The sequence below is a fragment of the Lytechinus variegatus genome, chromosome 15, assembly GCF_018143015.1.
Source record: "Lytechinus variegatus isolate NC3 chromosome 15, Lvar_3.0, whole genome shotgun sequence".
Lineage (NCBI taxonomy): Eukaryota > Metazoa > Echinodermata > Echinoidea > Temnopleuroida > Toxopneustidae > Lytechinus > Lytechinus variegatus.
Genome location: NC_054754.1, coordinates 22,677,352 through 22,691,703, shown reverse-complemented (window position 1 = coordinate 22,691,703; position 14,352 = coordinate 22,677,352). Strand labels below are relative to the sequence as shown.

Here is a 14,352-nt window from a genome sequence, read left to right as displayed (position 1 = left end):
AAATATTGGGAAATATAATTAAGATGACATAATCATCATCGAAAAGTTCGGTTTAGATTAAACAGATAATGGAAGTGTCATTATCATTCTTGGAATTTCGTTTGATGTTTAATTTATGAGTCAAATAAAGGAGTGATAAAATGCCAAGTGCAATATTCAGTAATTATTTCTTTTTAATTTTTTTATCAAAGGCACCGTTATCAATAAATATTATATATATAAAGTGTGCAAAACTGAGACATGCAGAGCCAATCAGATTATTGCATAAAAGTATGGGTAAACAGACAGAGATAGAGAGGGGGGTGTTAGAGATAGACAGTTGAAATATAAAAAAAAGCTGATCAAAATGATTTTTTAAAAACGTACATGGAACTTCATGAATAGTAAAAAATAAACCTTAAATGGATTTTAAAACAATAAAGTTATTTGAAATAATACCCCAAACACATTCTGAGTTTGAAATACCAAGATAACCGATTTAAAACACTTCTAAGATATGGTAAGATGAGACGAATGTTTACCTGCTCAAGCGTTTTATTTTCCATCTGATATTCTGAAATCTTCTGCTATCAAGTTAAGCTCGTTCATAGATTCACATCTTTTGTTTTTCTCCCTCCCTTTCTTTTTGCCTGCTTACTTACTTCTTCTCACATTTCTTCTCATTATCACTATATTCTTCTTAAATTCAATGCAAGCTGAAGTGTTTATAATCGCAACATGATATATTCTTCTAGCAAACATGTTCATTTCATTTCGATCGCTCCCCTCTTCATGCATTTTCCAGTTTTTATTTCCCACTTAAGAATACCATACAACCGAATGGAGAAAATCGGCGTGTCGTTTATTTATTCAGCTGGGCGACTGGGACACCTTCTGAGTGCGGACTCCCGGGGGCTTTCCCCGTTCAACAAAGTTGCCGTCCCGCCGTCTTTTCAGCGCCTATAGCTCTGTGGGATATACATTGCAGTGAAAAGTGACAGGCAGAGAGTGTCTTGACATTTGAGCACCTCTCGTATATGCTCTCGAATCTCGCCTGGACGCCTGAATGATATGGTCAAAGGGAGATGGATAAAATGTGTTGAAGGTGCGTGAATTATAAAGGGAGTTTTCACTTCCATGCACGACGGATTAACGAACATAGAAAATGTATTGACGGATGATGTCCTTAACGACATTGAACAATCAATAAGTCTTTGTCGAACATTGCTGAATCAAAATAGCACTTCCGTCCTGGGGAGTGTTTCATGAAAGGACTTGTCAGACGTTTTATCCGACAAGTACTGTTTTATTCGACAGTTACTATGGTAACAGTGCCTCTCAGTCAATCATCATTAAGGAAAGTTGTCAGACGCTCCCCCGGACTCTGGACAAACTCTGGATAATGCGCCACTGGTGTAGTACTTTTTGAGGCGCAAAGGGATTTTAAAAAAACAGAAGAAGTAAGGAATTAAGAAAAGAAATAGTTTGATGAAAATAATGTTCACGGAGTGTAAACTAAACAACCTATACTACTATATAGTGGGGGAAATGAAATGATGATTTTGAGAAAAGGGCATGTTTGATGCGCCATGAATGTAGTTAACTATTTGCAGAAAGGATCTAACAAAGCAGAAGGAGTAAGGAAATAAACAAAAAAACGTTTGAGGAAAATAATTTACACGGAGTATAGAACTAAACCTCTACTATACTATCCTATACTACATGTTAGAAGGGGATATGGACATGATTTAGAGAAAATGACGTGTGCGTTTTCTTTTTATTTATACCATACAGCCTATGGAAGAGATGCTTCTCTGTGACGTCACATAATTGAATAAAGGACCTAGCCCAGCCTCTAGACCACTATCTTGTTTTGTTTTAATTCTTTGATCACTTTTTTCCCTTATAGTCCCTAGTCAATCTTAGAAACCCATGTTACACATCGATAAAGTTGCAATGTAAGTCATGAAATGTATGTATTGGAGAAGGCGTGACACCTTCATAGTCTGGAAATGTTGACCTACATGTCGAGAGACAAAGAAAACTTTAATAAGAACAAATCTCCACACGTCATCTAGAATGAGACGATGGATTTTGCCTTTGCACAGATACATTATATAGTGAACACTGATATAGGAAAGAAAATGATAATAATAATTGGCATTTATATAGCGCTTTATCAATCTACGACTGTTCAAAGCGCTTCACAATTATTATTACCCGGTCACTGGATTCATAGTATTCCAAGCAGCCTGTCAGGCGCAAACTTGCTAAACCAACCACAGTGACGGTTGTTTCCTACCGGTACCCAATCAGCACGTGGGTGAGAGTGGCAAAGTGTGGATTGACGCCTTGCCAAAGGGCGCTAGGCCATGGAGGGATTCGAACACACGACCCTCTTATTACAGGGCGAGATTCACAACCGCTGCACCAATGAACCAAAGATAGAAATTGGAGTAAAAACACACAAGTTGATGTGAAAGGAAATGATACCATACGGGGAAAGAGTGAGATTGGTACTTGGGAGTATGATTAAAAAAAATACATTGTCAGGTGGGGGGGGGGGGGTGGAGCAGGCGCGTAGGAGGAGGGGCTAGAGCGAGGGGGAGGGAGAGGGAGATTGAGAGAGAGAGAGAGAGAGAGCGAGAGAGAGAGAGAGAGAGGGTATAGAAAATAGATTAATCAAGGACTAACAGTGATTATTATGTCGGCTTTCTAGAGAAGCCATATATGGATTTTTCAAGGAATTTTAGGGTACAACTATATAAGGTCAAATATTAGGTAAAAAATTGTTCGAAAATTTTAACACATCGTTTTTCGTGTAATTGCTACCAAGCAATAAGTATCATTTTACCCGACAAACATCCATGTTTCTTTTTTTACCCAATATTGGGTAAACATCTTGAGGGCGTATAGTGACCACCTGCTAATCATTTCAGCGAACGATCATCAAAGGGGTGGAGACTGTAATAGGATACGATACGCCTCTTTTCACTGTATCCTCTCAATCCGATACCTTCCACGTCGTAACCTACGGGGAACCGTCGGCACTCCTTCATGGTGATGATCGTTACCCCCGTTGGCGATATGTCGGGGCAAGCGATCGGAACATAGTACCCTACCCCCCTTTATCATTTGGACGGGGTGAGGACAGTACCTTGACCGTTTCGCCTGTCCCGCTAGGCAGTTTAAGCGAATCTCCTACCCCTGTCAATAACGGCGATGGCGCAAACAAAAGAAGTAATTTCAAACAAAAACACATTAATGATAACAACAACCTCAAAAACATCCACTTTAAAAACAGTGGGACAGTAATAATAATAATAACACATGGGATGAAGATGCTACGCTATGTTTTTAACTATTGTTTCCCAAAATAGCAAACAAAACAATATGCATAATAACAACAACATCTTCAACTTCAATAACAGCGGGAACGATAACAATAACACAAGAGGTCATTTCAAAGAAAAATAACATAAATATAAACACAACAACATTGACTTCAATAACAGCCGCAACAATAATGCAGATGCATGAGATAACAATATCACGGTATATTGTCACCCGAAATAGCAAGAATATAAATGGAAAGCAGCTTTTCAGCGTTGTGGTTTACGTGTCTCTGACAGCATAAACAATAATTTTAAATATTATTTTTCAGATATGTTTGTAACAGAGGCGTCGATCGGGTGGGGGACGGGGGCTCAAATTCGGTAAACTTTAAAAATTTATACTATGTAATCCAAATATATTATGTCCTAAAAAGCACTAGGAAATAATGTTAAAACATTAAGATTGGCTTAAATATACTATTAAAAATACAAAATTGCCGATTTTCCGCGCGCTACGCGTGCAATGTTTTTTTAAATTTTCACTTTGCCCCCACCGCCTTTTCATCCGAAACATGGATCGACACCATTGGTCAATAATAGTTAATGATATCCCTTTACTCTTAAAAATAGCTATTTTAGAGTGGGTTTAAAATTCTCTTTTTGTTCTTTCCCCAATTATTTCCTCTACATTATCTTTTATAGTTCTGCTCTGCGCAACATTAATTATCGTAATCTTTACAAAAATGAATAACTACATCAATTTCTTTGTTCCAATTAATCCACACACTGCTCTTCGTCCTTTTCCTCCTGATTTGTACACGAAATGAAATTCAGAGGAGAGCAGACAGAATTCCTGGTGGTAGGCCAGGAGATGCCCACCGAGAGGCAGCCTTTGCCAGCCCTCTTCAACATGCGAATCTTAGCCCCAGATGAAATCCCCGCCAAGTCCCGCTTCTGGTACATTGGTAACAGGCTCCGAAGAGATGAAGAAGCCTCGTAGAGAGAGCTGCAGCTGCAGGAAGATCTATGAGAAGAAGCCCCAGAAGATCAAGAACCTTGGTGTGTGGCTCCGTTATGACCCCATGCAGGGGCCCGTTGCATAAAACTTTTTACCTGAGAAAACTCAGGTTGTTTTTACCAGAGTTTTTGCCCTGTGTTAAAGTGGCAGAAATCAGACTTACCTTAGTTTTCAGTTTTTACCAGAATTTTCTCAGGTAAAAAGTTTTATGCAACAGGCTGCAGGAGTGAAACCCACAACATGCACAGGGAGTAGCGTGACCTGACCTGACCACTGCTGCGGCTGTTGGACCCCACGGAAGACCCTTGGACCAATGCATCCTGCCCGTGCCCATTCTATCCAGATCAACAGAGTGGAAGAAATCCCAGCATCCAAGTGCAGAAGACCCCCACATCAAGCAGTTCCTGAACTCCAAGATTATCTTCCCACTTCCTCATCGCACACAGCGACCCAAACAAGCCCCTCTTCTTGGAAATCTATCGTAGATATGAACTTTCTTTCAAATCACAACGAGGATCGGGCTTTCCAGAAGGCTGCACCAGCACAATGGAATTCTCTCCCAAAGATTTTACGAAATATTACCCAGCTTGAGCAATTTAGAGTACAATTAAAGCCCACTCCTTTCAGAATGTTTAATTCAGTTAGGTTCAACCTATGATTCCTCGATGTTCATAATGTATATTTAGTGTTTCATTTTAAATTTACAATTCTAATCATATTTCCCACTATCCTCGCACATAGACCTGTTGGTGTTATGCGTCTATTAAGAACTGTACTACTACTATCATTTCAGTGATCTTCGATTATTAAACACGATCGTTTTACTCTCATGATCCACTGAGGTGCCGTGGCCGAGTGGTCTCAGGCGCCTGGCTGTACATAGAAAGTCCGGGGTTCGATCCCGGCCGCGGCACCTATATGCCCGTGAGTAAAGCATTTAATGTACAATGCTCTTTTATCCTGCTTTCAAATAAATTCAAATGCTATGTGCATTATTGGTAACTTGGTGTGCACTTGTTTAAAAAATGCACGTTTTTACGTATTAGGTCTGTATTCTGTTATCTTCCACGGACAGGTATTTGATATTTGTGGAAAGAAACTGGGTGTGGTCAGTTCCATGTTCTCTTTGGGAATCGTGACTTTCCCTTCTTATCTCTCCGTACCACATCTCAACCTTTTCTGGTTTACAATACACCTTTCTCTTTCGAAACAGAATAAATTTTTATCTTGAAGCTTGACTTCTCTTGTTTTAATATTGTATTATATTATATCATAATAATATATCATTCATTGGTTCTGCGTAGTGTATTTCTCTGTGCACGTCCCCTCTGGAAAAAAAACAATAGAAATACAAAAATCCAGCTGTCGACTGATTGAGAGCCATTGTACCGATTTATAATAAAACAAATGAAAGCAAATCAAATATCTTCTATCAAAGTCCCTTTTATATTCTATGAAATACATGAGTCCCATCGTGATCCTTTACATGTACATCATCATGGCCATATTTCTGTAGTAAGAGCATCAGTATATCTTTTTATAATTATGTGATGTTGGTTCAAGGTACGGCCAACGTGAATTTCATTTATAAGCCTCACGGGGCGAAGATAACATATTTCAGCAGATGTGATGTGGACGAGTGGATGTGTCTCTGGATGATGAGCCACGAGGTCCGGGGTTCGGATCCCATCTCAGCACTCGCGCCTTTTTGGAAAGCGTTTATCTACATTTGCCACTCCCTTACCTGGTGTAATGAAATAATGGGTACCTGGTAGAAAGAAATTCCTTGAATCTGAGCGCCTATAGGCAGCCCAGTTAAACCTGGGGCGATGATTATCGTGTTAAGCAGGGTTCGCTGGGAGAACAGTTTCCCGAACTAAGGTGGCTACCCTGGATAAATATGACGTTATTTTGATTATTTTTATGTTATTATTATTATCATGATTATTATTATTGTTATTATCATCATTATTCTTAATATTATTATTGTTATCATCATCATCATCATCATCATTATTATCACCTTCATCATTTGTATTCTTCTTCTTCGTTGTCTTCTTCTTTTTGTTGTTCTACTTCTTCTTCTTCTTTTTTCTTCTTCTTCTTCTTATTATTAGTGGTAGTAGTAGTAGTAGTAGTAGTAGAAGTAGCAGTAATAGCAGTTTTAGTTTTTTTTTCTTTCCTCTTAATTGATCATAATGATAGTAATAATAATAATAATAATAATGATAATAATGATAACGTTTTATTTACCCAGGGTAGCCACTTCAATCATAAGACTGCTCTTCCAGCGATCCCTGCATGACATAATATGTTATTATTACCCTTCTCCAGTCTTAATGCTGAGCGCCAAGCAAGAAGGCAGAAGGTCCCATTTTTATAAGTCTTTGGTATGACTCGGCCGGGAATCGAATCCACGACCTTCCGTCCATGAGGCGGACGCTCTACCACTCAGCTATCATGACCTGAAACCCTAAGCGCGTGGTTACCCCCCCCCCCCCCTCCCCTAGGCCACCCAATAATGATAGCGTCAGCCGCGAAGTTCTTTGGCATTCATGTTCCGAATTCGTGATGTTTGCAGCTAATATTACACGGCGACATGAGAGAACGTCATTCGTTATCCAGTTATGTGATCAGAATCCAGTGCCAAATCATGTCTTATGCTCCGTGAATTTACTCTAGCGATAGGTGTAAAATTGGATTTCACAGGCGTGAAACCGGATTTCCTTCCTCGTTCCTCATTATTCTTTAAAGGATAAATGTCATCTTAAACAATACGTGCTTTGAATAATAAAAAGAGAGAGTTACAACACGGAGACTCGTTTCTTCTATCTAAAATATATGGAAGCTTAAAAGTGCCACCGAGATGTTGAGATAATTATCTCGGGAAGTCGACATCTTGATAGCAAAAGATAAGATGACGAGATCCTGGATCTCATCATGTCGACATCTTTTAGAAGAGATGATGAGATGACAAGATCCCGGATCTCATCATGTCAACATCTTTTAGAAGAGATGTTGAGATGACAAGATCCCGGATCTCATCATGTTGACATCTTTTAGAAGAGATGATGAGATGACAAGATCCTGGATCTCATCATGTTGACATCTTTTGGAAGAGATGATGAGATGACAAGATCCCGGATCTCATCATGTTGACATCTTGTAGAAGAGATGATGAGATGACAAGATCCTGGATCTCATCATGTTGACATCTTGTAGAAGAGATGATAAGATGACAAGATCCTGGATCTCATCATGTCAACATCTTAAGAAGAGATGTTGAGATGACAAGATCATCTCATCATCTCATCATCTTTTCTACAAGATGTCAACATGATGAGATCCGGGATCTTGTCATTTCAACATCTCTTCTAAAAGATGTTGACATGATGAGATCCGGGATCTTGTCATCTCATCATCTGTTCTAAAAGATGTTGACATGATGAGATCCAGGATCTTGTCATCTCATCATCTCTTCTAAAAGATGTCGACATGATGAGATCCAGGATCTCGTCATCTCAACATCTCTCCTAAAAGATGTTGACATGATGAGATCCAGGATCTCGTCATCTCAACATCTCTTCTAAAAGATGTTGACATGATGAGATCCAGGATCTCGTCATCTCATCATCTCTTCTAAAAGATGTCAACATGATGAGATCCAGGATCTCGTCATCTTATCTTTTGCTATCAAGATGTCGACTTCCCGAGATAATTATCTCAACATCTCGGTGGCACTTTTAAGCTTCCATAAAAATAGACATGTTATTTTAAGATAGCATAAAACATGGCTTCTACTGATAGGATCCATGCATAAACTAAGCTAAAATATGTTACATTAAACTTTGTCCGGAGCTATCCGAAGACGCAGTAGCTCGGAGTTCATTAATATGGCATTCACATAATCCGTGGTTCATGAATACTGTAATAAGAATATTTATTCAAGAATAAAATAGATGATGTCCATTTACTAACCAATAAATGAAGAACAAGATTGGTCAAAGAAAAGAATGAAAAATATCATTATTAGGTATTTTAAGAATCGATAAATAGATAAAATCAAACAAATATATTTTGTGATTACCTGATAAGAGATTTTTTTGAAATATTTTGAAACAATCACAATGCTCCTTTCATATCTGTATTACATCAACAGCATGGCATGCATTCGCATGGCAAACCACTACTGTTCCTTTTCAAACCCGCATCTTCTCCTTAAGAAGTGCTCAATCGTTGAATCCATTCATGTCTTTTCTGTTTGAGCTTCATTCGACTTCAAAACGAAAGCAAAACAATGCTTATTCATGGACAAAAAGGTACACAAGTTGAGTAAGGTGAGAAGGGAGTCACCCCACGTACTCGCAAAGAGCACGCTTAACGGGGCAAACGACATTACATGCTTACATGTTTAATGCGGCCTAAGTATAAAGTGTGAGCATGATCAAGCAGTCAGGTTCCAGTTATTTGAGTAAAAGAAGGGTCACGTGGTACGTTCCCATGTACAATGAATTCTTAAGAGGGGAGGGGGGGGGGGGGTCGACTTTATCTCTACTACCCAGTGTTTAATAGGTTTTTATGCGAATGTTTAGTAGATTAAAGTTTTTGAATAAAAATTTATAGGACATTACTTTTTCATTATTATTACAATTGGCGCCTTCAACAGAGTGAATTGATTGAAAATGGGTATACTAGTTTTCATTGATATGATTTACTGTTATTATTATCATTATTATGATTCTAGATCCTTTTGCAATTATTGCTGTCTATTTTTCGCGATCATCATGTTGATGGTGGTGATGATGCTGCTGCTGCTGCTGCTGATGATGATGGTGGTGATTGTAGTGGTGACAATGATGTTGATGGTGGTGGTGGTGGTAATAATGATGATGATTTGATTGTGATGATGATGATTATGATGATGATGAGTGATTTTGATGATGATGATGATTGTGATGATGGTGGTGGTGATGATGATGATGATGATGATGACAGTGGTGGTGCTGGTGATGATAATGATGATGATTTGATTGTGATGATGATGGTGATTGTGATGATGGTGATGATGATGGGTGATTGTGATGATGATGATTATGATGATGATGAGTGATTTTGATGATGATGATGATTGTGATGATGGTGGTGATGATGATGATGATGATGATGACAGTGGTGGTGCTGGTGATGATAATGATGATTTTTATACTCAGCAATAGTGTTGTTGGATGATTTCATCATTAAAGATGGATCCAAGTAGTGTAACTCGATTATATGACAGGGACGGGACCAAGACGACCTAATGATGAAGTCCCTTTTTTCTTCAATTGAATAATAGGACCAATATTTCGTTACACATCCCCCAAACCATTTTGATTCTCTTCTCACTTTTTCCCCCTTCTTGTGTGGATATCCCTGGATTTATCAAATCGACTAAAGAATTTTTCTGAAGCAGTTCACTTGCATTTACGTTTACGCTCACCTAGTCTACGCTTCCCGCCTTCATTATAACTCCAAGCAATATTCTGATTATTTTATATACCGGCCTACACTATCATCGTCATTCGCCAATCTCCAAGCCATCTACTGCGCAAACGAGAAAGAGAGTACCGACGTACGCAGGATAGATCCGTGACGTCATGATACCCAGGGATAGTTTGGTCGACGCTTCCCGCGCCAAGCTGGCATTGCATCTCCACAACCCGGTGGAACACACACACACACGCTAGATATCGTCTGCTTGAGAAAACTTTTGTTTGTGTCGAGTTTCACGGTGAGAGAAGCAAGCAGGCTCTTCCGATTTTCCGACGAGTTGGAATGTCACAATATTTTGGATTATAAGCCTGGAATATACAACTAGAAGACATTGGTTATAGTTTCAAGTTAAAACAGCAAGGATAATATAAAATTCGGGTTCTTTGCTTCAACGCTCCTTTTCTGTTCGTTCGTCGTTTGGAAAATCTAGAAATTTGAAGATAGTTTGCTGCATTTGTATTGTACAGTCTTCTTGGATCAGACTATAAAGGATATATTGTGAGGATTAACTCATAGCTTCACGTTGCCTTCTTTTTTTTTAGTACGTTTGACTTACGTTTACTTGTGTAGCCCGATTGTCTATCTAAACTTTTAGACGTTATTTCAACAATTTACTGTGCCTCTCGATCGTAATGCAAACCCTGTTTTGAGTTTATAAATCATTCTTAATAATGTACTGTAAATATTAACGACGTGATTGAAGTTTTCATCATGAATAATCTTCGGTAATCAGGCCTTTCTTTTGAACCATCACAAAGGCTACCCGAAGGTTGTGAGCTCTGCATCTTTACGTAATTTATTATAATAGAATCCATACATCCGTTATCTGTTTCTTTAATTTTAAACGAAACCGACGATGGCGTCGGCCAATTCCTACCAACCCGATGAGGATGACGACTATATCCAAGTGATGGAGGTCTACCCCTCCCAGAACCACTACGGTGTCGTCAACCCCTACTATTACTCGGATTACTATGACAACTTGAACTCGACGTTGAGTTTCGACTACCCGAACCCTTACAGCGTCGACACGTCTGCAAAAGTGATATTAAGCATGAGTTATACGCTAATGATACTGATATGTGGGACGGGCAACCTTTTGTTGTGTTGTGTGATCTACCGCTTCAAGCGAATGCGAACGGTTACTAATTTATTGATAGGAAACCTGGCGCTCTCGGATTTTCTGGTTGCTGCGGTGGTGGCGCCCTTTAACTTTTATTACTATCTACACCAGACGTGGCCGTTTGGCCGAGCTATGTGTGTGATTGTTGGTTATTTGAAAGCAGTTTCGCTCTACGTCTCCGTCAATTCCCTGTTGATCATCGCCATAGACAGGTAAATTGTATATATATTTTTTCTAATCCTCTAAGTTCATTAAGTTATATATTAATTCATCCATCTATATTATTCATTTACATTTTTATTTAATAGTTGATTGGTTAATTGATTTATTGAATAATTCATTCTTTCATATTCATTTCATAATCTATTGAATAAGTCATTCATTTTTATTCATGACTTTATTGATTGATTTATTGATTAATTGATTGATAAATTAATTTATATATTTCATATTCGTTTATTTATTTTTCTGTATATCATAATTCATTTTTTTCATTGATTAATTGATTTTTAAAAATTAATTTCCCCATTCGTTCATTGCGTTATCTGCTACTGTTCCAATTAAATGATTTGTATGACTCGTATTTGCCATCTGCAATACATTTCCGAGTTAAAAATTTTGAATTTAGGTCAATAAATTATCGAATAGATTAATATTGAATTAGTAAAATAATAACAGCAAATAACAAAATAATTATTATCATAAAATCATTTTATTATGGATAGGATGTGTAGTTTCAAGTTTGAAATATCATTATTTGTATTCATGGATGAGCATTGATTAGTTATAACAAAAGTTAATGTGTAATTTCATAAATTGACTAGTCGGGCAAAATGAAACTCATCAAGCGTCAAATCCACTCTAGATGTTGACATATTCGTCGTACCGTACAGTAAAAACGATGTTTATCTTTTTAATTAATTATACTTGCTTATATAGCGCTTAATGCTTACTTTGTCAGAAGCCTCTAAGCGCTCTACAGTATATGCAGCATAAATACCCTGGCTTTAGCAGTGCAGCTGTTACACGCGCTGCGTTTCAAGGAATAAATTCCTGCCAGGTACCCATTTACCTCACCTGGGTTGAGTGCAGCACATTGTGGATCAATTTCTTGCTGAAGGAAATTACACCATGGTTGGGATTCGAATCCACAACCCTCTGTTTCAGAGTCCGGAGACTAATCCACTGGGCCACAACGCTCCACTTTAAGAACCTTACTAGCTATGAAATGTTAAACAACGTTTTTATTGTGCACCACACACGAACCCATAACCATAGGAGGATAGGACTGTTAAAAATATCCACCTGCTACACAATAAAAAAAAATGTTTAGAATTTCCTACGACGTTGCCCATGAACTTTGCAGTAGCTGCAACCATGCGTAATATATTATACCTGTTGAATGATAGATATGTGCGGTTTTAACCATTGTTTCAACTGTTAACAACTACTACAAACTTCATGTACTAAACAGCGTTGAATAGATACATAATAAGGGTAGTGTAGACGCATTTGGACAGCAATTCGACTTATAGTCTTCATAATGGTGGGGGTTTCATAAAGCTCTTCGTAAGTTAAGAGCGACTTCAAGAACGACTGGTCAACCTTTTTCACGCACTACATAGACCCTAATCACCAATAAACATTTAAAGGTAAATATCATTTGCCACAAAATAGGGACTACCAGCCATTCCCACAGCCACTCTTAACTTACGAACAGCTTTATGAAACACCCTCTCCCTGGTGACGATTGATGATTGAAACCATTGAAGACATTCATGAAAGAAATGCCGTCAATGTTAAGCCACCAATCAAGTAGTACGTCAACAGTTGAGGCTAATGTACCGCATGAGATGAGCTGGTATTCTCCATTCCCTCCCCTCAGCGGCGGATCCAGGTGGAAGGCACACCGGGGCCGTACCCCAACCCCTCCCCCTCCCCTCCGTTGATAGCCATGAAATCAGTTTTAGTAGAATGTCCTTTAGTCTGTATTTGTTGTTTGTTTTTTGGGCTTGTCAAATATCTGCAGAACAAAAAAAATGCCCCCTTTTTAAAATCCTGCTTTCTCTTATTTCATACGACATATTCGGGGGCAGTGCCCGGCGAAGTGCCAAAGGGATGACGGCAGATGACATGAGCGGCTGTTTTTCAGTCTTTATTTCGTTTGATTTGTGTCTTGATTATGAACTCGAGTTCACATTAAACCCTAGTCTAAAGTTGGTGTACCTAGAGATCGATCCTGTCAATCATGGGGGTGTTTTTCTTTTCCACTGCTTTATGGTGCGTAAAAAGATGATTTTGAAATAAATGGAGCTAAAAGGATGTGGTGAAGAACCTGGTGCTTACGCAGACATTGGTTAGACCAGCGATCCCAGGCGGCGAGTGTTGAAGTAATTCCAGACGACAGCCTGGAGAGTTCGTCAGTCTGGAAATACAACAGCATGGATGCAAACAAACGTTGCCTTGATGAAATCCCGCCAAAGATATATCGTCACGCAAACTATAAAGGATAAGATTATTAAAGAAGAAAGGGAAATATTTGAAATCTGAAGCGACGACTTGGTTTTATGAGGCAGTCCTAATCAGCGCGGAAACACAAGGCGTGATGTACAGAATTAATAAAGCTTTCTGATTTTATCCCGCTGCTAATAAACGCGGGAAAGCGGTTTTCGTTTTCACGCTTGTCTCTTTTCCATATGCGGGCAGACGTCGCACGCTATGTAGTTTACAAATGTCACTGAGGGAAAAATCTCACGTTCTGTCAGTATTTGGATAAATGTAAGATCATGTTACTTTGGTTTGACTAATCATTCTTGAAAGGACAAGTTCACCCCAACAAAAAGTTGCTTTGTAAAAAGGGGAAAAATTCAACAAGCAAAACACTGAAAATGTCATCGAAATCGGATGTAAAATAAGAATTTTAAAGTTTTGCATTATTTCACATAACAGTATCCCGGTTGGTGTGCAAATTGGCAGACTGATGACGTCAGCCACTCACTATTTCTTTTGTATTTTATTATATGAAATATGAAATATCATAGTTTTCTCCTCCTTGTCAAGTGAAATAAAGTTTTATTTCTCGCTGAACATGTGCAATTACCGTTATTTCAACAATTTATGATGAAGTTAAGTTGGTCCTTGAATTGAAATTTATTGTTTATTTTTCTTTAAAAAAGTGGTATATTCAGTTAACCAAAACATCCGATGTGATACTCTGTCTTTCTTCTTGTCGCAGAGGGCGGCTGCCCATCTACATACTTGAACGGCACCCCTTGAACCTACTATCTCCAATCAAGTCAAGTCTTCCTTATAGAAAAAAAATTATAAATGCCATCGCCACACCTTAGTAGGGAATTATTCGCTTT

The 14,352-nt window shown here is 38.4% G+C and overlaps 1 protein-coding gene and 1 pseudogene across 1 annotated transcript in view; both read left to right on the top strand.

The window, feature by feature from the left end:
- The first annotated feature begins 4,137 nt into the window (after nt 1-4,137).
- LOC121428408 lies at nt 4,138-4,923 on the top strand (annotated as a pseudogene).
- Nucleotides 4,924-10,720: 5,797 nt separating this feature from the next.
- The window catches only part of LOC121428407 (prokineticin receptor 2-like), a 36,971-nt gene continuing 33,339 nt past the window's right edge, over nt 10,721-14,352 (top strand). Inside the window, exon 1 of the mRNA XM_041625007.1 lies at nt 10,721-11,199. Coding sequence (XP_041480941.1) covers nt 10,721-11,199 — 479 coding nt within the window. The remainder of the gene's footprint in view (nt 11,200-14,352) is intronic.